The following is a 25,657-nucleotide window of genomic DNA, read 5'->3' as shown; positions in this document are numbered from 1 at the left end:
ACATCCTTGGAGAGCTCTTTGGTCTTGGCCATGGTGGAGAGTTTGGAATCTGATTGATTGATTGCTTCTGTGAACAGGTGTATTTTATACAGGTAACAAGCTGAGATTAGGAGCACTCCCTTTAAGAGTGTGCGCCTAATCAGCTCGTTACCTGTATAAAAGACACCTGGGAGTCAGAAATCTTTCTGATTGAGAGGGGGTCAAATACTTATTTCCCTCATTAAAATGCAAATCAATTTATAACATTTTTGACATGCGTTTTTCTGGATTTTTCTGTTCAAATAAACCTACCATTAAAATTATAGACTGATAATTTCTTTGTCAGTGGGCAAATGTACAAAATCAGCAGGGGATCAAATACTTTTCTCCCTCACTGTAGAGGATACACAATGTAGTAGAAAAGCACAAAGGGTAGTAGAAAACAGGAGCACTTGGGAAGGTGATGTCATCGAGTCAGTGAAAGCACTGAGGATGAACAGAAAGCTAATTAGATGTGTTTAATCGGTGTGTTAAGACTGTCTCCCAAGCAGGGCTCTTTACATATAAACCCTCTGTGTCTCCATGCTACAGCCCACGCTACAGTCACCTTAACTGCTGACAAAATCTTTACAAATACAAACACCCACTTCTTTTCTTCTACTTCCCAAGATACATCACAATTATTTCACTTGAGGAGAGCATGTTGAATTTCCACTATAAGGCTCTAAAGTGAAGAAATTTCACAAAATTGTCAGGCACATTAAACCACAGAGAGATTCATTGATTGCTGCTCTTCTCCTCCTCTCCATCTTGTAGAATTTAAGTGTGGTAATGCTTAAGCTAGAATGGGAATAGGAACATTCCTCCTCGCTACAGCACTGTCCAACCCTATGCTTGAGTCGATGCATACTATTTCCTTTTGAGGTAAAACACATTTCACACCATGTCTGGCAGAAATGGGATCAATAATGCATGGTGTCTAACTCCATTCCTTCTTAAATTATACAATGCTAAACCAAGAAACCACCTACAGAAGAGCCATGTAGATATGTGACACATGAGATCAAGCATTTAAAACCTTTTACACTCCAGAACTACCTATGCTTCAGTGAAACCAGGTCGGTACATTCCAACTAAGAATTTGACACAGTTCAAACAACAATGATCTCTCCAACATGATCAAAGGAAAATTGCATTAAGATGTAAAACTGTACTTGGCAGCATTTCAATAAACCTTTGAACGGAATATACAACATGATTTCTTTCTCAGTGAGTTTACAAGGCATCACACTAATGTCAAAGCTATAGACGCAAATAGGTTGAATCCAAAATGGACAATACCTTGACTACTAGGAGTCTTAGTGATAGTGATTCAACCAATCCAGGCATATGACATACAGTACATACTACTGTATAGTATGTTCTCAATGTCTCACTCCTTGTTATTAATTGTTTTTGGATACGGTACAGAACCTACTAGTTTGTAACCTTTGAGGGCATCAAAATAAATAATTGCTCCACCAATGGAGAAGCAAATACAGTTGAAGTCGGAAGTTTACATACACCTTAGCCAAATACAATTAAACTCAGTTTTTCACAATTCCTGACATTTAATCATAGCAACAATTCCCTGTCTTAGGTCAGTTAGGCTCACCACTTTATTTTAAGAATGATTTCTTTCTTTCATCACATTCCCAGTGGGTCAGATGTTTACATACACTCAATTAGTATTTGGTAGAATTGCCTTTAAATTGTTTAACTTGGGTCAAATGTTTTGGTTAGCCGTCCACAAGCTTCCCACAATAAGTTGGGTGAATTATGGCCCATTCCTCCTGACAGAGCTGGTGTAACTGAGTCAGGTTTGTAGGCCTCCTTGCTCCCACACGCTTTTTCACACACATTTTCTATAGGATTGAGGTCAGGGCTTTGTGATGGCCACTCCAATACATTGACTTTGTTGTCCTTAAGCCATTTTGCCACAACTTTGGAAGTATGCGTAGGCTAATTGTCCATTTGGAAGACCCATTTGCGACCAAGCTTTAACTTCCTGACTGATGTCTTGAGATGTTGCTTCAATTTATCCACATAATTTTCCTTCCTCATGATGCCATCTATTTTGTGAAGTGCACCAGTCCCTCCTGCAGCAAAGCACCCCCACAGCATGATGCTGCCACCTCCGTGCTTCACGGTTGGGATGGTGTTAAGGCAAGGGCTGATTTCAAGGTTTTACTGTTAACCTATAAAGCGTTACATGGGCTTGCTCCTACCTATCTTTCCGAGTTGGTCCTGCCGTACATACCAATACGTACGCTACGGTCACAAGACGCAGGCCTCCTAATTGTCCCTAGAATTTCTAAGCAAACAGCGGGAGGCAGGGCTTTCTCCTATAGATCTCCATTTTTATGGAACAGTCTGACTACCCATGTGAGAGACGCAGACTCGGTCTCAACCTTTAAGTCTTTACTGAAGACTTATCTCTTCAGTAGGTCATATGATTGAGTGTAGTCTGGCCCAGGAGTGTGAAGGTGAACGGAAAGGCTGGAGCAACGAACAGCCCTTGCTGTCTCTGCCGGGCCGGTTCCCCTCTCCACTGGGGTTCTCTGCCTCTAACCCTGTTGCAGGGGCTGAGTCACTGGCTTGCTGGTGCTCTTTCATGCCGTCCCTGGGAGGGGTGCGTCACTTGAGTGGGGTTGAGTTACTGACGTGATCTTCCTGTCTGGGTTGGCGCCCCCCTTGGTTTGTGCTGTGGTGGAGACCTCTGTGGGCTATACTCGGCCTTGTCTCAGGATTGTAAGTTGGTGGTTGGGGATATCCCTCTAGTGGTGCGGGGGCTGTGCTTTGGCGGAGTGGGTGGGGTTATATCCTTCCTGTTTGGCCCTGTCCGGGGTTTCTTCGGATGGGGCCACAGTGTCTCCGGACCGCTCCTGTCTCAGCCTCCAGTATTTATGCTGCAGTAGTTTATGTGTCGGGGGGCTGGGGTTAGTTGGTTATACCTGGAGTACTTCTCCTGTCTTATCCAGTGTCCTGTGTGAATTTAAGTATGCTCTCTCTAATTCTCTCGTTCTCTCTTTCTCTCTGAGAACCTGAGCCCTAGGACCATACGTCAGGACTACCGGGCATGATGACACCTTGCTGTCCCCAGTCCGCCTGGCCTTGCTGCTATTCCAGTTTCAACTGTTCTGCCTGCGGCTACGAAACCCCTACCTGTCCCAGACCTGCTGTTTTCAACTCTTTAATGATCGGCTATGAAAAGCCAACTGAGAGACCTGAGCCCTAGGACCATACGTCGGGACTACCGGCCGTGGTGACTCCTTGCTGTCCCCAGTCCGCCTGGCCTTGCTGCTATTCCAGTTTCAACTGTTCTGCCTGCGGTTATGGAACCCCTACCTGTCCCAGACCTGCTGTTTTCAACTCTTAATGATCGGCTATGAAAAGCCAACTGAGATTTATTCCTGATTATTATTTGACCATGCTTGTCACTTATGAACATTTTTGAACATCTTGGCATGGTTCTGTTATAATCTCCACCCGGCACAGCCAGAAGAGGACTGGCCACCCCTCATAGCCTGGTTCCTCTCTAGGTTTCTTCCTAGGTTTTGGCCTTTCTAGGGAGTTTTTCCTAGCCACCGTGCTTCTACACCTGCATTACTAGCTGTTTGGGGTTTTAGGCTGGGTTTCTGTACAGCACTTCGAGATATTAGCTGATGTAAGAAGGGCTATATAAAATAAAATTGATTGATTGATTGTTCTTCGGCTTGCAAGCTACCCCCTTTTTCCTCCAAACATAACGATGGTCATTATGGGCAAACAGTTCTATTTCTGTTTCATCAGACCAGAGGACATTTCTCCAAAAAGTATGATCTTTGTCCCCATGTGCAGTTGCAAACCGTAGTCTGGCTTTTTTATGGCGGTTTTGGAGCAGTGGCTTCTTCCTTGCTGAGCGGCCTTTCAGGTTGTGTCGATATAGGACTCGTTTTCCTGTGGATATAGATACTTTTGTACCTGTTTCCTCCAGCATCTTCACAAGGTCCTTTGCTGTTGTTCTGGGATTGATTTGCACTTTTCGCACCAAAGTACGTTCATCTCTAGGAGACAGAACGAGTCTCCTTCCTGAGCGGTATGACGGCTGCGTGGTCCTATGGTGTTTATGCTTGCGCACTATTGTTTGTATAGATGAACGTGGTACCTTCAGGTGTTTGTAAATTGCTCCCAAAGATGAACCAGACTTGTGGAGGTCTACAATTATTTTTCTGAGGTCTTGGCTGATTTTGTTTTATTTTCCTGTGATGTTAAGCAAAGAGGCACCGAGTTTGAAGGTAGGCCTTGAAATACATCCACAGGTACACCTCCAATTGACTCAAATGATGTCAATTAGCCTATCAGAAGCTTCTAAAGCCATGACATAATTTTCTGGAATTTTCCAAGCTCTTTAAAGGCACAGTCAACTTAGTGTATGTAAACTTCTGACCCACTGGAATTGTGATACAGTGAATTATAAGTGAAATAATCTGTCTGTAAACAATTGTTGGAAAAATTATTTGTGTCATGCAAAAAGTAGATGTCATAAAATACTTGCCAAAACTATAGTTTGTTAACAAGACATTTGTGGAGTGGTTGAAAAACGAGTTTTAATGACTCCAACCTAAGTGGATGTAAACTTCCCGACTTCAACTGTATGTCTTTATCTGAAAACACAATTCCTAGAAGTTGAATTCAAGGTTAGCAACCCACTATTTTAAATGGATATTTTGAGTGCATACATTATGACGATACACTGAACATAATCAGAATGGTTTTAATTGCACCTTCAAAACTTCAGATGGGTGAAGCACTCTTCAGGCCATGTTGATGTGGCCCTCATTACAGGCCACTGTGCTCAGAGAGCCAGTCCAATAATGAAGACAAAGAGAGTCATTATGATGTAGTTACTGTTCACGTCTAGACGGCTTGGAGGAATGTGGAGAGGTCTGTGAACCGTAAAACTCTCATATCTGTGACACTCCTTAATGAGACCAACCCAACCACACTGAGCACTGAGCCATGGATTTCCGCAAACACTAAAATGGACTGAAGATACCTACCTCCACTGGTGCCACATTTACTAATGATCCAACTCCCTTGCAACAAAGTATTAATTTTGATCTTTGACCTACCATTTTCTATCGCTTGCTGGTCTATTTTCAGTGTGCAGTCTGAGTGTGTTGGTCAGGTCTGTATGGTTTCTTACCTGAGTAAAGATCCAGTCGAGCTTCATGCGCTTGGCTGTGGCGTAGCTACACTCGATGAGGCGCGGTCGGCTGTTCACATCCACCAGGCACTTGTTGTCATCGTCATCGATGGTGGGACTAAGCACCCCTACATGTAACTGCTGAGTGCTGGTGTAGTACACATTCTGGAATGACAGAATAGACAGCACATACATAAACTACTGAGAGCTGGAGGCATTCAAGCATTTCACAAAATGTTTTTCGCTTTTCACTAGGACTTGTTAAGGCTGAGCTTACTTCACCCATATGGCATGTCTATTCATGCAGCTACCCTCACTGAACTGAAGCACAGGGCAGGAAATGGCTTATTGTTTATGGAGAGGAGTGCTCTCCATAAACAACGCAAAACGACCAGGTAGCCCAAACACTTCTAACTGCACTCTCTGATACGGTCTTTCCAGCCCGTATTTTCCAAGGGCACTTGAGTGCCCATATTTAGCTAACAGGCCGTAAAACACGAGTGGCAGGAAAAAGCATCTGTTTGAACTGAGCGGAGCAGCAGAGGTAGTGGTGTGTGCTACAGATGGCAGCTGCATCTGCTGTGACTCTATTGCCGTGCATGAGGGATGAGGAGGCTTGTCTACACATGTGGGGTAGCTAGAACCCTGGGAGAGGCGGGGGAATGTAACAGCTGGAGGGGAGGGAGGACATCATAGCTGGATAGGGGTGGGGACGAAGTTGGTTGGGAGCACGGGGTTACATTAGGAGGGATATACTGCTACCTTGCCGCTCGCAAACAGTTGGCATAAATACACTGAGTATGGCACCTTGAAAACGATCCCATAAATCTTACAGGTAGAATAAATCTCTTTAGAATGACATGGCTGCCAAAGTTTTTGTATTTATTTTCGGTAATACCAATTACCCCACCGAGTATACTCGGTTATAACAGACTTCATATGGGCAAATACAATTCATAGAATAAAAATGAAAGTGTTACATCTGAGGTTGGTTCTAACCTTCCGGACATGGAATTGTATCAACTCGCAACCCAAAGCTTTTACTTGCGACATATAGTTAAATGCACTAAAGAGGAACAATGGGTACATCTCCAGAATCTTTTTACGTGTCTATTTTCAAAGGATAAAGCTAAGAACATTAACAACTTCATAGTTAAGAACACTATAACAGTATGGAAGAAAATGAAACGTATTTTATAAGAACCAATATCACTCTCTAGAAACACAACCTTATGGAACAATCCTTGGATAGCTTTTCAGAATTCATCGATAAATTGGCCCACATGGAAAACTAAAGGCAGAGAAACCGTAAATGACTTCTTAACAGGAAATAAATCTATTTCCATGACAGAATTAAAAAGTAATTTTGGACTGACCAATGTAGATAGTTTCAAATACATGCAACTTAAAAGTTACATATCACGAAATTTCTACTTGAAATCTTTTGGACATCAGAGCAACCTTCAGGAAATCTTATTTGAGTCAGAAAAGGATGTTCATATGATAGGGAAGATATACAAAACCTTGCAAAGACCATATCCAACTGACAATCTCTTAAAAATATATATAAACTATTGGAACCAAGATTAAAAAAGAACTGATGTTGGCACAATATTGAGGGAAAGTTGGAGCATAACTAATGAAATTACAGTTAACTGAAATGTACGCTTAATCCAGTATAAACTAATGTATAGAATGTATTATACAAGATACAAAATTCACAAGTGTAAAACTAATAATGACTCAATAATCGATGCTTTCTGGGAATGCTATAAAGTCCGGAAGTTGTGGGCGGGGCTAGAAAGTTGGCTGTCAGAGGTACTACAATGTAAACTTACTTTTAATCCCTCTGTCTGCATATGGGGGTGTAGTGAGATACCCAATGGGCTGGACGATTCTTTTGAAAAGTTTGTGGTCATACGCACATCCTTAAAAACATAGGTGCTGGGCTAATAAATAATACCTGTAAAGAACAGGAAGGCCCACACACTGTTCATGCTCCCAATTCACCTTCATCAGGTCAAACAGACTGACTATCAGCCAATACATTTGCATACGCAGGATCTGTAGTACACAGAGTGACTATGACAAACAAGCCGACTGTCTGAATGAGCATTTCAGACAGCGGGGTTACCCAAAGGAATGGCTGCATGACGCAAGCGATCATTACAAAAAATATGACCCAGGATAACAGCCTCACACCCAAACCACCCCGCCCCCCTGACCAACGAGTTCAGTGCTTCCTTCAATACTCCCCACTTGGCAAACAGTTTGACCATATCATTAAAAAACACTGGCACATCTTGAGCCCTGATCCACAACTGGAAATGACGTTTAAAGAACCCCCGCCGGTAGTCCTCGACGCACCCCCAACATCAGTCAAATGGTGGTGACGTCTGATCTTCCACCAGTGCCACGTAATTACAGATGTGGCTGATGTACCCAGTGTAACTTTACGAACAAAGGCACAATGTTCAATCACCCTATCACGGGCAAGGCCATTAAGATTAAGGGCATCATTACGTGTTCCACAAATAATTTGGTATACCTGATCAAGTGTATTCTTGTGGTCTATGCTATGTAGGAAAAACAAGCTCTGAAAACAAGGATAGCAGAACACAGGAGTAATATCAGGACTCTTGATCAGAGAAACCCTGTGGCTGCGCATTTCATGGAGCGCTCTCTGAGATACATTGGTATTGAACATGTTAAGACTCTTGGGGGAGGGGGTGGGGGTGGGGGTGGGGGGGGATACTGATAATCTTACTGAGAAGAGAATTGTATTGGATTCACCATTTGTCCGCCATGTCTCCTAAAGGTCTGAACAAAGAGTTTGATATCAGACCATTTTTGACATGAATATGTCATGTTGATTTGTCCTGCCATCCAGGTCTCCACTTGGTCATTTTGTACATACAGTGGGGAGAACAAGTATTTGATACACTGCCGATTTTGCAGGTTCTCCTACTTACAAAGCATGTAGAGGTCTGTTATTTTTATCATAGGTACACTTCAACTGTGAGAGACGGAATCTAAAACAAAAATCCAGAAAATCACATTGTATGATTTTTAAGTAATTCATTTGCATTTTATTGCATGACATAAGTATTTGATCACCTACCAACCAGTAAGAATTCCGGCTCTCACAGACCTGTTAGTTTTTCTTTAAGAAGCCCACCTGTTCTCCACTCATTACCTGTATTAAATGCACCTGTTTGAACTCGTTACCTGTATAAAAGACACCTGTCCACACACTCAATCAAACAGACTCCAACCTCTCCACAATGGCCAAGACCAGAGAGCTGTGTTAGGACATCAGGGATAAAATTGTAGACCTGCACAAGGCTGGGATGGGCTACAGGACAATAGGCAAGCAGCTTGGTGAGAAGGCAACAACTGTTGGCGCAATTATTAGAAAATAGAAGAAGTTCAAGATGACGGTCAATCACCCTCGGTCTGGGGCTCCATGCAAGATTTCACCTCGTGGGGCATCAATGATCATGAGGAAGGTGAGGGATCAGCCCAGAACTACACGGCATGACCTGGTCAATGACCTGAAGAGAGCTGGGACCACAGTCTCAAAGAAAACCATTAGTAACACACTACGCCGTCATGGATTAGAATCCTGCAGCGCACGCAAGGTCCCCCTGCTCAAGCCAGCACATGTCCAGGCCCGTCTGAAGTTTGCCAATGACCATCTGGATGATCCAGAGGAGGAATGGGAGAAGGTCATGTGGTCTGATGAGACAAAAATAGAGCTTTTTGGTCTAAACTCCACTCGCCGTGTTTGGAGGAAGAAGAAGGATGAGTACAACCCCCAAGAACACCATCCCAACCGTGAAGCATGGAGGTGGAAACATCATTCTTTGGGGATGCTTTTCTGCAAAGGGGACAGGACGACTGCACCGTATTGAGGGGAGGATGGATGGGGCCATGTATCGCGAGATCTTGGCCAACAACCTCCTTCCCTCAGTAAGAGCATTGAAGATGGGTCGTGGCTGGGTCTTCCAGCATGACAACGACCCGAAACACACAGCCAGGGAAACTAAGGAGTGGCTCCGTAAGAAGCATCTCAAGGTCCTGGAGTGGCCTAGCCAGTGTCCAGACCTGAACCCAATAGAAAATCTTTGGAGGGAGCTGAAAGTCCGTATTGCCCAGCGACAGCCCCGAAACCTGAAGGATCTGGAGAAGGTCTGTATGGAGGAGTGGGCCAAAATCCTTGCTGCAGTGTGTGCAAACCTGGTCAAGACCTACAGGAAACGTATGATCTCTGTAATTGCAAACAAAGGTTTCTGTACCAAATATTAAATTCTGCTATTCTGATGTATCAAATACTTATGTCATGCAATAAAATGCAAATTAATTACTTAAAAATCATACAATGTGATTTTCTGGATTTTTTAGATTCCGTCTCTCACAGTTGAAGTGTACCTATGATAAAAATTTCAGACCTCTACATGCTTTGTAAGTAGGAAAACCTGCAAAATCGGCAGTGTATCAAATACTTGTTCTCCCCACTGTATATATTAGATTCTGTAACTACTACATGTGCCCATCTCACTGATCAAATTACTAGAGGTACACAAGTTGTTTTTGAAATAGGTCACTGTAATTATATCTATGGCCACTGCACGTCCTGCACGTAATGGTCATTTGGGCGGGTATCCCAACAGTTTCCAAAATAATCAATTTTTTTACTGTTGCCTAGATTCTAACTTGGATCCATTTGTATGCATGTAATCCTTTATGACCATATGCACCTCTGTGATGAATGACGATTGACTATGCGCAAAAGTGAATTTAATTGTCATGTGCTTAATGGTCATGTGAGGTTAAATGTGTATATTTTGGGATGTGAGCACTCAGTCTGTTTGACCTGACGAAGATCCGTTTCAGATCGAAACGTAGTCAATAAAGAGGTGAATTGGGAGCATAAACAGTGTGCGGGCATTCCTGTTCTTTACTGGATGATTATCTTCTCATCACTCATCTTGAAAAAAAGTATACTAAAAACCTGGAAGTCAATCAATCTGCCATCATTGACACAATGGAAAAAATTAAATGATTTATTATTGAAATAGCATGGGTGACCGACAAAAACGAATTGGTATAATTTAAGGCCAAGTCAGTTAACTAGGCAAGTCAGTTAAGAATAAATTCTTATTTACAATGACAGCCTACCCCAGCCAAACCCGGACGACACTGGGCCAATTGTGCGCCGCCCTATGGGACTCCCAATCATGGCCAGATTGTGATAAAGCCTGGAATTGAACCAGGGTCTGTAGTGACACTTCCAGCACTGAGATACAGTGCCTTAGACTGCCGCGCCACTCGGGAGCCCCGAATAATGTAGGCACTAGGGTTGGGGGTGTGAGCATGCGGGTCTCGGCAGATGAGATGTAGCCATTGTTTGTGTGTGTCTGTAAGTTGATGTTCATATGTATATGTTTGTAAAAATAAATCAAAAGAAATGGACAATTAAATATTATAATAAAAAAAAGAAAACGATCCTTTAGTCCCTCACTATCAGTGGGAGGTAAAGAAGGAAGAAAACGGCATCAGTAGTGGTGTGAAATTAAAATGGATTCTAAAAGGAGTAACAGCACTGTAACCCTACAACCGTTCGACAAAGACATTCTAACAGATTTCTAACATTAATGAGTTCTTAAATTAGCCTGCTCTCGGGAAGTGAGATTGGGTTTTATGTTTTTTCTGGAGTTGTTTGTTAAGAAAAATGTGCAAGGCATCTTGGGAAAGATCAGCTCCGACTGGCTTTCTTTCTTGTAAGAGATCACAGGAGGTTCCTCCAGAGCTTTAATTTGTAAACCAGCGTAAACATCAATACAGGTGCAATGAGTGTGAATGGTTTACCATGGAGATGTTTGAATAGGCAAGGATGATAGTGGATGCAACTTTTAGCTTCACTTTCAAGGATTAGACCACTTTTTACTACACATCTGGCTAAAAGATGACTGTAGCTCTGTTGGCATACCTTTTATAGATAACGTTGACACCTTTTGGAAACAGAAGATACTCTACAGGAATTACGGAGTCCATCCAAATCATCTTGGTGCTTGGACCCTGTCCTCCCATTTCAAGGCTGCGTTGAGACAATTACATATCAGTGACCCAAGCCCTGCTCAGATAATCCCTACCATTGTGTCGTTGAGTTTTCGTAGTGCTGCTGCAAATGTACAGTTTCCCAGGGGTGTTATCAGTCATAATGTAAGTAACCAAATGTATGTTCCTCTAACTCCCCTGAATGCCTCTGTCAATCCGACAGCTATTGTCAGCAGTAATCATGCGCCTATGAACATGAGTTATACTGTTAGCACTGATACGGTTTGCCCTAGTAGGAAGCCCACTGTGAGTAGTTCACCCTGCACTATCAGCTCAAATATAAATATAATGTCTACCTCTGATAAGCCTCCCAGTAAAGCAATAAAAACAATAACGCAACACAGAAAAGTGCTGAAAATAGCCCACATTAGCATACTATATGTAGCCTAAGAAACAAGATTGATAAAATCAATACCTTGCTAGCAACAGATAACATTAATATACTGGCTATTTCTGAAACTCACTTAGATAATTCCTAGTGGTTGCAATACATGGCTATAACATCTACAGAAGAGACAGGAATACCAATGGGGGAGGTGTTGCTGTTTATATTTAGAGTCATATTCCTTTAAAACTTAAGAGAGAATCTCATGTCAAATGCTGTTGAAGTAATATGGCTACAGGTTCACCTGCCTCACCTATTGCCTATTCTTGTGGGAATTTGCTATAGACCACCAACTGCTAACAGTCAGTATCTGGATAATATGTGTGAAATGCTTGATGATGTGTTTGATATCAATAGAGAGAGATATTTTCTGGGTGACCTAAATATTAACTGTCTTTCATCAAGCTGTCCACTCAAAAAAAAAGCTTCAAACTGTAATCAGTCAACCTACCAGGGTATTTACAGAAATCTTCTAAATTGGATGTAGTGATCATAGTAGCCATATCTAGGAAACCAAAGTCTGGGCCTAATATGTTTTATTTATTTTTTATTTAACCTTTATTTAACCAGGTAAGCCAGTTGAGAACAAGTTCTCATTTACAACTGCGACCTGGCCAAGATAAAGCAAAGCAGTGCGATAAAAACAACAACACAGAGTTACATACAGTGAGGGAAAAAAGTATTTGATCCCCTGCTGATTTTGTACGTCTGCCCACTGACAAATTTTAATGGTAGGTTTATTTGAACAGTGAGAGACAGAAAACAACAAAAAAATCCAGAAAAACGCATGTCAAAAATGTTATAAATTGATTTGCATTTTAATGAGGGAGATAAGTATTTGACCCCCTCTCAATCAGAGAGATTTCTGGCTCCCAGGTGTCTTTTGTACAGGTAACGAGCTGAGATTAGGAGCACACTCTTAAAGGGAGTGCTCCTAATCTCAGCTTGTTACCTGAATAAAAGACACCTGTCCACAGAAGCAATCAATCAATCAGATTCCGAACTCTCCACTATGGCCAAGACCAAAGAGCTCTCCAAGGATGTCAGGGACAAGATTGTAGACCTACACAAGGCTGGCATGGGCTACAAGACCATCACCAAGCAGCTTGGTGAGAAGGTGACAACAGTTGGTGCGATTATTCGCAAATGGAAGAAACACAAAATAACTGTCAATCTCCCTGGGCCTGGGGCTCCATGCAAGATCTCACCTCGTGGAGTTGCAATGATCATGAGAACGGTGAGTAATCAGCCAAGAACTACACGGGAGGATCTTGTCAATGATCTCAAGGCAGCTGGGACCATAGTCACCAAGAAAACAATTGGTAACACACTACGCCGTGAAGGACTGAAATCCTGCAGCGCCCGCAAGGTCCCCCTGCCCATGCCCGTCTGAAGTTTGCCAATGAACATCTGAATGATTCAGAGGAGAACTGGGTGAAAGTGTTGTGGTCAGATGAGACCAAAATGGAGCTCTTTGGCATCAACTCAACTCGCCGTGTATGGAGGAGGAGGAATGCTGCCTATGACCCCAAGAACACCATCCCCACCGTCAAACATGGAGGTGGAAACATTAAGCTTTGGGGGTGTTTTTCTGCTAAGGGGACAGGACAACTTCACCGCATCAAAGGGACGATGGACGGGGCCATGTACCGTCAAATCTTGGGTGAGAACTTCCTTCCCTCAGCCAGGGCATTGAAAATGGGTCGTGGATGGGTATTCCAGCATGACAATGACCCAAAACACACGGCCAAGGCAACAAAGAGTTGGCTCAAGAAGAAGCACATTAAGGTCCTGGAGTGGCCTAGCCAGTCTCCAGACCTTAATCCCATAGAAAATCTGTGGAGGGAGCTGAAGGTTCGAGTTGCCAAACGTCAGCTCGAAACCTTAATGACTTGGAGAAGATCTGCAAAGAGGAGCGGGACAAAATCCCTCCTGAGATGTGGGCAAACCTGGTGGCCAACTACAAAAAACATCTGACCTCTGTGATTGCCAACAAGGGTTTTGCCACCAAGTACTAAGCCATGTTTTGCAGAGGGGTCAAATACTTATTTCCCTCATTAAAATGCAAATCAATTTATAACATTTTTGACATGCGTTTTTCTGGATTTATTTTTTGTTATTCTGTCTCTCACTGTTCAAATAAACCTACCATTGAAATTATAGACTGATCATTTCTTTGTCAGTGGGCAAACGTACAAAATCAGCAGGGGATCAAATACTTTTTTCCCTCACTGTATGGGGTAAAACAAAACATAAAGTAAAAAATACAACAGAAAATATATATACAGTGTGTGCAAATGTAGCAAGTTATGGAGGTAAGGCAATACATAGGCCATAGTGCAAAATAATTACAATTAGTATTAACACTGGAATGATCGATGTGCAAGAGATGATGTGCAAATAGAGATACTGGGGTGCAAATGAGCAAAATAAATAACAATATGGGGATGAGGTAGTTGGGTGGGCTAAATTCAGATGGGCTGTGTACAGGTGCAGTGATCGGTAAGGTGCTCTGACAACTGACGCTTAAAGTTAGTGTATAAGAGATCCTACAAGAGGTTTTGTAGTGATTCCTATGTTGAATATGTAAAGAATATTTGCTGGTCTGTAGTTATTAATGAGGAGCAACCAGACACTGAACTTTAATCATTTATGAAATTGCTTATTCCAGTTACTAATAAGCATGCACCCATTAAGAAATGACTGTATTTGTAATTGAAAAATGTTATCGCTGACAGGGACGAGGCATAAGGAACGGCAAATAAGTCTGGCTGCCTGCACAGCCGATTGGCAAATGTAAATTGAGAAATTATGTGACTAAACTAAACAAAAATAAGAAGAAACTGAACTATGAAACAAATATATAAAGGATGATTTGGAGCACCTTAAATTAAATGTTGTGCAAAAAGGCAAACCATTCATTGAATCAGATGGCTCAATCATCACAAAAACCCACTGATATTTCCACCTACTTTAATAATTTTTTCATTGGCAAGATTAGCAAAATTAGGCATGACATGCCAACAACAAACTCTGAACCTACACATCCATGCATACAGTGGGGAGAACAAGTATTTGATACACTGCCGATTTTGCAGGTTTTCCTACTTACAAAGCATGTAGAGGTCTGTAATTTTTATCATAGGTACACTTCAACTGTGAGAGACGGAATCTAAAAAATCCAGAAAATCACATTGTATGATTTTTAAGTAATTAATTTGCATTTTATTGCATGACATAAGTATTTGATACATCAGAATAGCAGAATTTAATATTTGGTACAGAAACCTTTGTTTGCAATTACAGAGATCATACGTTTCCTGTAGGTCTTGACCAGGTTTGCACACACTGCAGCAGGGATTTTGGCCCACTCCTCCATACAGACCTTCTCCAGATCCTTCAGTTTTCGGGGCTGTCGCTGGGCAATACGGACTTTCAGCTCCCTCCAAAGATGTTCTATTGGGTTCAGGTCTGGAGACTGGCTAGGCCACTCCAGGACCTTGAGATGCCTCTTACAGAGCCACTCCTTAGTTGCCCTGGCTGTGTGTTTCGGGTCGTTGTCATGCTGTAAGACCCAGCCACGACCCATCTTCAATGCTCTTACTGAGGGAAGGAGGTTGTTGGCCAAGATCTCGCGATACATGGCCCCATCCATCCTCCCCTCAATACGGTGCAGTCATCCTGTCCCCTTTGCAGAAAAGCATCCCCAAACAATGATGTTTCCACCTCCATGCTTCACGGTTGGGATGGTGTTCTTGGGGTTGTACTCAACCTTCTTCTTCCTCCAAACAAGGCGAGTGGAGTTTAGACCAAAAAGCTATATTTTTGTCTCATCAGACCACATGACCTTCTCCCATTCTTCCTCTGGATCATCCAGATGGTCATTGGCAAACTTCAGACGGGCCTGGACATGCGCTGGCTTGAGCAGAGGGACCTTGCGTGCGCTGCAGGATTTTAATCCATGACGGCGTAGTGTGTTACTAATGGTTTTCTTTGAGACTGTGGTCCCAGCTCTCTTCAGGTCATTGACCAGGTCCTGCCGTGTAGTTCTGGGCTGATCCCTCACCTTCCTCATGATCATTGATGCCCCACGAGGTGAGATCTTGCATGGAGCCCTAGACCGAGGGTGATTGACCGTCATCTTGAACTTCTTCCATTTTCTAATAATTGTGCCAACAGTTGTTGCCTTCTCACCAAGCTGCTTGCCTATTGTCCTGTAGCCCATCCCAGCCTTGTGCAGGTCTACAATTTTATCCCTGATGTCCTTACACAGCTCTCTGGTCTTGGCCATTGTGGAGAGGTTGGAGTCTGTTTGATTGAGTGTGTGGACAGGTGTCTTTTATACAGGTAACGAGTTCAAACAGGTGCAGTTAATACAGGTAATGAGTGGAGAACAGGAGGGCTTCTTAAAGAAAAACTAACAGGTCTGTGAGAGTCGGAATTCTTAATGGTTGGTAGGTGATCAAATACTTATGTCATGCAATAAAATGCAAATTAATTACTTAAAAATCATACAATGTGATTTTCTGGATTTTTGTTTTAGATTCCGTCTCTCACAGTTGAAGTGTACCTATGATAAAAAATTACAGACCTCTACATGCTTTGTAAGTAGGAAAACCTGCAAAATCGGCAGTGTATCAAATACTTGTTCTCCCCACTGTAACTGACCAAATTATGAAAGACAAGCATCGTAATTTTGAATTCTGTGAAGTGAGTGGGGAAGAGGTGAAACAATTATTGTTGTCTATCAACAATGACAAGCCACCTGGGACTGACAACTTGGATGGAAAATTACTGATGATGATAGCAGACTATATTGCCACTCCTATTTGCCATCTCTTCAATATAAGCCTACAGGAAAGTATGTGCCCTTAGGCCTGGAGGGAAGCAAAAGTAATTCCGCTACCCAAGAATAGCAAAGCACCCTTTACTGGTTCAAACAGCCGACCAATTAGCCTGCTAGCAAAAATTATGTTTGACCAGATACAATGCTATTTCACAGTAAACTAATTAACAACAGACATTCAGCACGCTTATAGGGAAGGGCACTCAACATGTACGGCACTTACATAAATGAATGATGATTGGCTGAAAAAAATTGATAATAAGAAGATTGTAGGAGCTGTTTTGTTAAGACTTCAGTGCAGCTTTTGACATTATCGTCATAGTTTGCTGCTGAAAAAAAGTATGTGTTATGGCTTTACATCATCTTTAATGGAAGCCTCTCCAACATAGTCCAGGTAGAGTCGGGAATACCCCAGGGCAGCTGTTTAGGCCCCTTACCCTTTTCTATTTTCACTAATGACCTGCCATTGGCACTGAGTAATGTCAGCTTCCTGCTTCCCCTGTTTGTCTCCTGGCCTCTAGAGGTCAGCTGTGTTCCCCTTTGCCTTAGTTTTTCCTCATGTGTCCTATTAGCTTATCTATGTCACCTGTGCCTTGTTTCCCCTTGAGTATTTTAGCTGTGTGTTTTCCCCTTGTTTCTCACTTGGTTATTGCGTCCTGTCTATGTGTCTCCTGCTTTGTCCCACCGTATCAGTCCTAGTAAGTTATTCGAAGTTATCTTTAGTTTGTTTTTCTCCCCTCGGGGAGTTGTTTTGTTTTGCCTCCTGTTTTGAACATTAAATCTACTTACCTGGAGTATTGCCTGGGGTGTTTCATTTGGGTCCTACAACATCTCCTCTGTGGCAAGGGGTAGTACCCCCAGCTCTACACATTTGAGACCGGAGTTCTAGCCCGGCTTGTGACAGAATAACCAAGTCAATCATGGACCCAGAAACACTCAGTTCCCAGGACCTGTTGGCGGTGATCATTCGACATGAGGCTTCTTTCCAGCGCCATGAAGCCGTTCTCAGCCGACAAGAGGAGCTGATGGCTAGACATTCTCAACTCCTGGCCGAAATGATGAGTTCCCTTCACCAGCTCTTTGAACGCCTCCTTGGTTCTCCCCCTTCCCCCCGGTCACCTCCCAGTGACGACAGGCCTTCTCGGTTGGCGGAGCCCCGACTACCACCTCCCAAGCCCTTTTCTGGGGATCCAAGCTCTTGTCAGGGTTTCCTCACCCAATGCTCCCTCACCTTCGAGCTCCAACCCTCAAGTTTTCCCACAGACCGTTCCAAGATCGCCTACCTCATTACCCTTCTTTCAGACAAGGCGCTCGCCTGGGCCTCTGCGGTGTGGCAGTCCCAGGAGGCCTGTTGTGACTCCCACGCTGCATTTGTAGAAGAGTTCAAGCGGGTGTTCGATCATCCTGTCAGTGGGCGGGAGGCTTCCAAGCGCCTACTGTCTCTCCGTCAGGGCCCCGAAGCACGGCAGATTTTGCCATTGAGTTCGAACCATAGCAGCAAGGAGCGGATGGAATGATGAAGCGCTGAGGGTCTGCTTTCAGGAGGGTTATCTGAGCCCCTTCAAGATGAGTTAGCCACCCGTGAACCAGCTGAAGATCTCGAGTCCCTCATAGCCTTGGCCATCCGCCTGGACAATCGTCTAAGAGAGCGGAGAACGGCTCGCCGTCAGGTGTCTCAGTCCCAAGTTCCTCTGAGCAGCTCTGTTTCTCCTGTTTGGACTCCGTCATTCAGAGCTGCCCCGGCTCCTGAACTGCCCCAGGATTCCCCGGAGAGCATGCAGTTAGGCCCGTTCCAGGCTTTCTTCCAACGAAGGGAACGTCGCATGAGGGAGCGTCGGTGCCTCTACTGCGGGGTTGCCGGCCACTTCCGCTCCACTTGCCCCGAGCTTTCGGGAAACGCCTGTCCCCGCCCAGCTACAGGAGGGTTGTGATGGGGAAAATTAGAGGCTCCTCCTACTAACGCGGTCCTAGCTATTCCAGCCACTCTGTCCTGGGAGGGCCACCAGCATCGGGTCCAGGCTATGATCGATTCCGGTGCCGCAGGTGATTTTATGGATGTAACCTTGGCTAAGGAACTTAAGATCCCTACCCAACTACTTCCTCAACCCCAGGCAGTTACAGCCTTAGATGGCAGACCTCTGGAACCAGGAAAAGTTACTGAGGCGACTCAGTCCCTGCGACTTACCATCTCTCAACACCAGCAGGAGGAGACCTTCTATCTCATTGACTCTCCCGAGTATCCTATTATCCTGGGTCACCCTTGGCTATGCAGACATAATCCCCAGATCGACTGGCCTACTGGCACCATTCTTAGCTGGGGTCCCACTTGCCAACTCACCTGCATGCTTCAGAGTTCCTCAGCCCCTAGTACCCAGTTTCAAGAGTCTGTTGACGTCTCCCGAGTCCCCAGTGTTTACCATCGGTTCAAAGCAGTGTTCAGCAAGGCCCGGGCTACTGCCTTACCGCCTCATCGCACTTATGACTGTGCCATTGATCTACTCCCTGGGTGCTGCCCTCCTAGAGGTCGGATCTTTTCCTTGTCCTCCCCGAGCACGCAGCTATGGACACCTACATTAAGGAGTCCTTGGCAGCCGGCCTCATCTATGCCTCTACTTCCCCGGCTGGGGCGGGCTTCTTTTTGTTGAAAAGAAAGACGGGGTCTGAGGCCTTGTATTGATTACCGGGGACTCAACAAGATCACGGTTCGGAATCGATACCCTCTTCCTCTCATGGCCACTGCTTTTGAGCTGCTTCAAGGGGCTTCCATTTTTACTAAGCTGGATCTCCGCAATGCTTACCATCTCGTGCGGATCCGGCCAGGAGACGAATGGAAGACGGCGTTCAACTACGCCCACGGGACACTATGAATATCGGGTGATGCCGTTCGGGCTCACCAATGCCCCCGCAGTATTCCAAGCCCTGATTAATGATGTTCTCCGGGATATGCTTAATCTGTTCGTCTTCGTTACCTGGACGATATCCTCATCTTCTCGAGGTCACTGAAGGAGCATGAGGGGCATGTTAGCCGGGTTCTCCAGAGGCTCCTTGACAATCACCTCTACGTTAAGCCTGAGAAGTGTGAATTTCATGTTTCTCAGACTCAGTTTCTCGGGTTTATTGTCACTCCCGGGCACCTAGAGATGGATCCCAAGAAGGTCAAGGCGGTCCACGATTGGCCCACATCTGCCACGGTCAAGGAGGTTCAACGGTTCATTGGCTTTTCTAACTTCTATCGGAAGTTCATTAAGAATTCTCAGCTCGGTGGTAGCCCCCTTGACGACGCTTACCAAGGGAGGAGGGACCAAGATTCACTGGGGTCCGGGAAGCAGCAGGGGCCTTCGAGGATCTCAAGCGCCGCTTCACTTCTGCTCCGATTCTGGTGACCCCTGACCCAGAGAGACCTTTCGTGGTGGAGGTGGACGCCTCAGAGGTGGGGGTGGGAGCCGTCCTGTCTCAGAGGGGTGCGGATGGGAGATTACACCCTTGTGCCTTCATGTCTCGCCGCCTGTCTGAGGCCGAGCGCAACTACCACGTGGGGGATCTAGAGTTGCTTGCGGTTAAACTGGCCTTGGAGGAGTGGCGCCATTGGCTTGAGGGGCTCAGCACCCTTTCCAGGTTCTCACAGACCACAAGAACCTGGAATATCTCCAACAGGCTAAGCGGATGAACCCTCGGCAAGCACGATGGTCCCTTTTCTTTAATCGATTCCAGTTCATCCTGACTTACCGACCTGGCACCAAGAACGTCAAGCCGGATGCTCTGTCTCGAGTCTATTCTCCCGAGGTACAAGAGAAGCCCTTGGCATCGATTATTCCGAGGTCTAGGATCGTCGCACCTCTTCAGTGGGAACTAGAAAGAGGGGTACGAGAAGCTCTTGCCCATGAGCCCGATCCAGGCGGTGGTCCTGCCGGTCGCCTGTACGTTCCTCTCTCGGTTCGGGCCCGCGTCTTGCAGTGGGGTCATGAGTCGCCCTTGACATGCCATCCTGGCAGTGCTCGCACACTGGAGTTCCTCCGACGGCGGTTTTGGTGGCCGTCCATCAAGAAGGACGTGCAGGTCTATGTGGAGGCCTGCCCTGTGTGCAACCAGGGAAAGTCGACACGCCAGCGACCCCAGGGACTGCTCCATCCCTTACCTGTTCCTCGAAGGCCATGGTCACACCTTTCTCTGGACTTTGTTACGGGACTTCCTCTATCCCAGGGCAACACCGTCATCCTTGTGGTGGTAGACCGTTTCTCTAAAGGCTGCCCGGTTTATTCCCCTGCCCAAGCTGCCCTCGGCTAAGGAGACTGCGGAGCTCCTCATGAACCATGTCTTCCCGGATATTTGGCATTCCCCTGGACGTGGTCTCTGACCGAGGTCCCCAATTCTCGTCCCGGTTTTGGGGGCCTTCTGCAGGCTTATTGGGGCCACAGCCAGCCTATCGTCAGGATTCCATCCAGAGTCTAATGGCCAAACGGAACGGATTAATCAGGATCTGGAGACCACCCTGCGGTGTATGGCGGCCAGCAATCCCACGTCTTGGGCCACCTATATCATTTGGGCTGAATATGCCCACAACACCCTCCAGTCCTCAGCCACCGGATTGTCCCCCTTCGAATGCCAGTTCGGTTACAACCCTCCTTTGTTTCCAGAGGAAGAGGCGCAAGTTGGTGTTCCCTCGGCCCAGCGCTTTGTCCAACGCTGTAGGCGGACCTGGAAGAAGGCCAGGTGTACCCTCCTTCGGACCTCCCAGAGATACCAAAGTCAGGCTAATCGCCACCGCCGGACGGCCCCTAGTTTCCGAGCTGGTCAGAGAGTTTGGTTGGCCACTAAGAACTTGCCCCTCCGGGTCGAATCCAAGAAGCTTTCCCAGAGATACATCGGCCCTTTCCGCATTTCTAGAAAGGTTAACCCTGTGTCGTATCGTTTAGTTCTGCCTCGCTCCCTTAGAGTTAACCCCACTTTCCATGTTTCACTCCTTAAACCTGTCTTGTCTTCTCCTTTTGCCCCCCCCACAGACCCCCGCCACCTCCCAGGATCATAGACGGCCAGCCAGCCTACACAGTCCGCCGGATACTGGACTCCCGGAGGGTCCAGAACTCTCTGCAGTATCTGGTGGACTGGGAGGGCTACGGGCCAGAGGAGCGCTCCTGGGTTCCGGCCAGGGACATCCTGGACCCAGGGTTGATCCGAGATTTTCGCACCCTGGGGCCAGGGTGTTCTGGAAGGAACGTCAGGAGTCGTTCCTAGAGGAGGGGGTCCTGTCAGCTTCCTGCTTCCCCTGTTTGTCTCCTGGCCTCTAGAGGTCAGCTGTGTTCCCCTTTTGCCTTAGTTTTTCCTCATGTGTCCTATTAGCTTATCTATGTCACCTGTGCCTTGTTTCCCCTTGAGTATTTTAGCTGTGTGTTTTCCCCTTGTTTCTCACTTGGTTATTGCGTCCTGTCTATGTGTCTCCTGCTTTGTCCCACCGTATCAGTCCTAGTAAGTTATTCGAAGTTATCTTTAGTTTGTTTTTCTCCCCTCGGGGAGTTGTTTTGTTTTGCCTCCTGTTTTGAACATTAAATCTACTTACCTGGAGTATTGCCTGGGGTGTTTCATTTGGGTCCTACAACATCTCCTCTGTGGCAAGGGGTAGTACCCCCAGCTCTACACATTTGAGACCGGAGTTCTAGCCCGGCTTGTGACAAGTAAAGCTTGTGTGTCCATGTATGCTGATGACTGAACATTATACACGTCAGATACCACAGCAAGTGAAATCATTGCAACACTTAACAAAGAGCTGCAGTCAGTTTTAGAATGGGTGGCAAGTTATACGCTAGTCATAAATATTTAAAAAACTAAAAGCATTGTTTTTGGGACAAATAATTGACTAAACTCTAAACCTCAACTATATCTTGTAATGAATAATGTGGAAACTGAGCAAGTTGAGTTGACTAAACTGCTTGGTGTAACCATGGATTGTAAACTGTCATGGTCAAAACATATTGATGCAATGGTAGCTAAGATGCGGAGAGGTCTGTCTGTAATAAAGCACTGCTCTGCTTTCTTGACATCGCTATCAACAAAACAAGTCCTACAGGCCCTAGTTTTATCGCACCTGGACTACTGCCCAGTCATATAGTCAAGTTCCACAAAGAGGGACATAGGCAAATTACAGTTGGCCCAAAATAGAGAAACATGGCTGGCCCTTAAATGTTCACGGAGAGCTAACATCAATAACATGCATGTCAATCCCTCCTGGCTCAAAGTAGAGGAGAGATTGACTGCATCACTACTTGTCTTTGTGAGAGGTATTGACATGTTGAAAGCACCGAGCTGTTTGTTAAACGACAAGCACATAGCTCAGACCCCCATACATACCCCACAAGACATGCAACCAAGGGTCTCTTCACAGTCCCCAAGTCCAGAACAGACTCTGGGAAATGCACAGTACTACATAGAGCCATAACTACATTGAACTCTACTCCACATCAAGTAACTCAAGCGAGTAGCAAAATCTGATTTTAAAAAACGGATAAAACTACATCTTATGGAACAATGTACACACATAGGCACACACACACACACGCTAACACACACAATCTACACACATGTATACTGTAATGTTGTAATATTGTTGTATTGTGGTATTATACATTTTGTATTGTAGATATGTAGTGGTAGAGTAGTGGTGTAATAATGTGTTGTATGATGTACTGTTTTTTTTTGTGTGATGTAATTGCCTTAATCTTGTTCGGACCCCGGGAAGATTAGCTGCTGCCTGGGCGGCAGCGAATAGACCCAGTCGGTATTAGATAGAACATTGTGACTCTGACCACCTGTTGGGAAAACAACATGTGGTTACCTAGGTTACCCCATTGGCTCACAGCAAAAACTTGACCTTCTTTAAACAAAATGTTATTGTTGTCTGTTTTAGTCAATTACAAAACTACATTTAAGAAAAGTACAACATGTCTAAAGATTACTTTTTCATATTGCCTGCTACCTAGTGTTCTCACTCCTCATTAAAACATATTATTATCGGGCTTCCCTCAAGCCCCTTTTAATGACGGTGCTTGTATCCACTTGAGTGAGTGCAAGCTAGCTAGCTACCGACCGAAACATTAAGCTAGCCAAGACCAACAACACAAACAAATAGACTATACAGCTACAAGTAGTGAGTGGAGTTACAAACTGACTGTACTTAACAAGTTAAATGTCTTACCTGTGATTAAATGTTTTCTACACACATAGCTATGACTAGCCTACTTGGACACCGTGACCCTAAATTTCCCACTCTCCCACACCGAATAACCTGAAGACACAGGGCTCTTCTCGAAGGCACTATTTCGCTACGTGGGAGCATTGCGAACAGTAGGTTGTGATTTTTGACCTGGCTACATGTACATTGAACAACATGGCAGCTTTTCGGCATGTTTTGTTATTTCTGTATATTTCCCCTCTCTTACAATGGGGGTCAATATAAATAATGTTGGTTTTCCCCAATATGTGGGCGTGGTCGAGGGGAATTCCTTATTATTACGTGAATACCGACTTGGACTATAGGGATCCTTACAAATACTAGTCAGGTTAAGGATCACAAAAAACTCTCTAGGCATTGTTCTTAGCCCCGGGCTATCTTAGCCGCAGGCTAGACTGGCCCTGGACTAGCTTAGCCTGTGTTCACACAAGCATTTGTTAACCCTGGGCTAAGCTTTAGCCCCGGCTAAGGATTCACACTTGTATTCCAAAGCCCTGGGCTAACGGACAAACACAACATGCGACCAATATTATTATATCTATGACATGTGGCCAATGTTATAAGCAATAAGACATTTATTACCACATGATTTCCTTTTGCTTCTAGTCCAGCATTTGCTTTCCAACAGTGATGGTTTGTATAAACATTGCGGTCTGCCTGTCTAACCTTGGAAACAATGTTTTACTTTTGAAATTCGATCTCGTCCCTGCAGGTCTACAGAGAATGCTGTGCACGAACGAAACATCAAAATAACTTTTCTGATCCAGGCGAAATCATGCAACAATATATTATCATGGATATATCCAATTAAATGTCAATAAAAAACGACGAAAATTGAGCATTTGCTGCCCTTCCAGCTGTAGAGTTTGTAGCTTTAGTTGGCATAGCAACCATTTTTGTTAGGCATAGCAACCAATGTTTTTGCACAGATGAAAAGTATTTTGGGTTTTGTCCTCAGATGGAAGGTTGAAATAGTATGAATTTACTAAATAATGTGCAGAATGCATTAGAGGCATCATCAGTGACAGTGCAGCTTTTGTGATGGACAGTGAGAATTCTAGGAGCAGGGCCAGCTAGCCCTGGGCTAAGGTTGGTGCTAGCCGACTTTAGAATGTGCAAGTGTGAACACTCGCTTAACACCGGGCTACAATCTCCCTAAACCCAGGGCTAAAATCTCACCTTCTGCAAACTTGAGAGAAGTCTACACAGAAACAATAGAACCAAATATCTAATAAGAAATTACCGCAGTGCATATTCACGCCAGAAAAATATCCAACTTTTGTAGGTAGCCATTGTAGTAAGTCATTTGAGTTTCCATTTTTGTTTTGGCTTAACATTTACATAGTCCATGGTATTTCCGTTTTCAAAACATTATGGAAATTGTTAGAGAAGGTGAGGCTGATAGTGCAGAGGCAGCAGTTGTGCTGAGATAGGGCTGTATCAGGCTGCCAGCCTGACCCAGATAGAGACAGTGTCAGGGGATGCTCTCCATCTCAACAGAACTGTAGTGGCTTCCTGGAGTTATCTGCTAATGCCTGTCTGGAGACTGGGAAAGTATACCTTTTATAAACACTATTGGATTCAGTTTTTTCTCTCTCCCTCTGATGACAACAAATACAAACACAAAGTGAAGAAAGAGAAAAGTTTTGTCTAATCTCTGAGGAAGCTTCCTGTAAGTTTACTACTTCCTGCAGACTTGTCACTTTTGAAGTAGTAAATATCTACAAATGGATTCCACTTTGCAGTCTGTCAATATAAGACAAATGGATTCCGCTTTGCAGTCTGTCAATACAAGACAAATGCAGCTTAGGCTGAAGTTCAGAGACATAAAGCCCATGGTGGATAGGGGCCCTTGGCAGTGAGGTGAATAATAAGTGG

General features: G+C 44.7%; 1 protein-coding gene across 1 annotated transcript in view; it reads right to left on the bottom strand.

Annotated features, from left to right (window-relative positions):
* LOC121555727 (polypeptide N-acetylgalactosaminyltransferase 18) overlaps nucleotides 1-25,657 on the bottom strand; it is a 102,845-nt gene that overhangs the window by 8,321 nt on the left and 68,867 nt on the right. The window contains exon 10 of the mRNA XM_045213827.1: nucleotides 5,207-5,371. Coding sequence (XP_045069762.1) covers nucleotides 5,207-5,371 — 165 coding nt within the window. The remainder of the gene's footprint in view (nucleotides 1-5,206; nucleotides 5,372-25,657) is intronic.

This window comes from Coregonus clupeaformis, unplaced genomic scaffold (genome assembly GCF_020615455.1).
Source record: "Coregonus clupeaformis isolate EN_2021a unplaced genomic scaffold, ASM2061545v1 scaf0159, whole genome shotgun sequence".
NCBI classification, from domain to species: Eukaryota; Metazoa; Chordata; class Actinopteri; order Salmoniformes; family Salmonidae; genus Coregonus; species Coregonus clupeaformis.
Note: the sequence above shows the minus strand (reverse complement) of the source record. Positions and strands in the feature narration are given on the sequence as shown.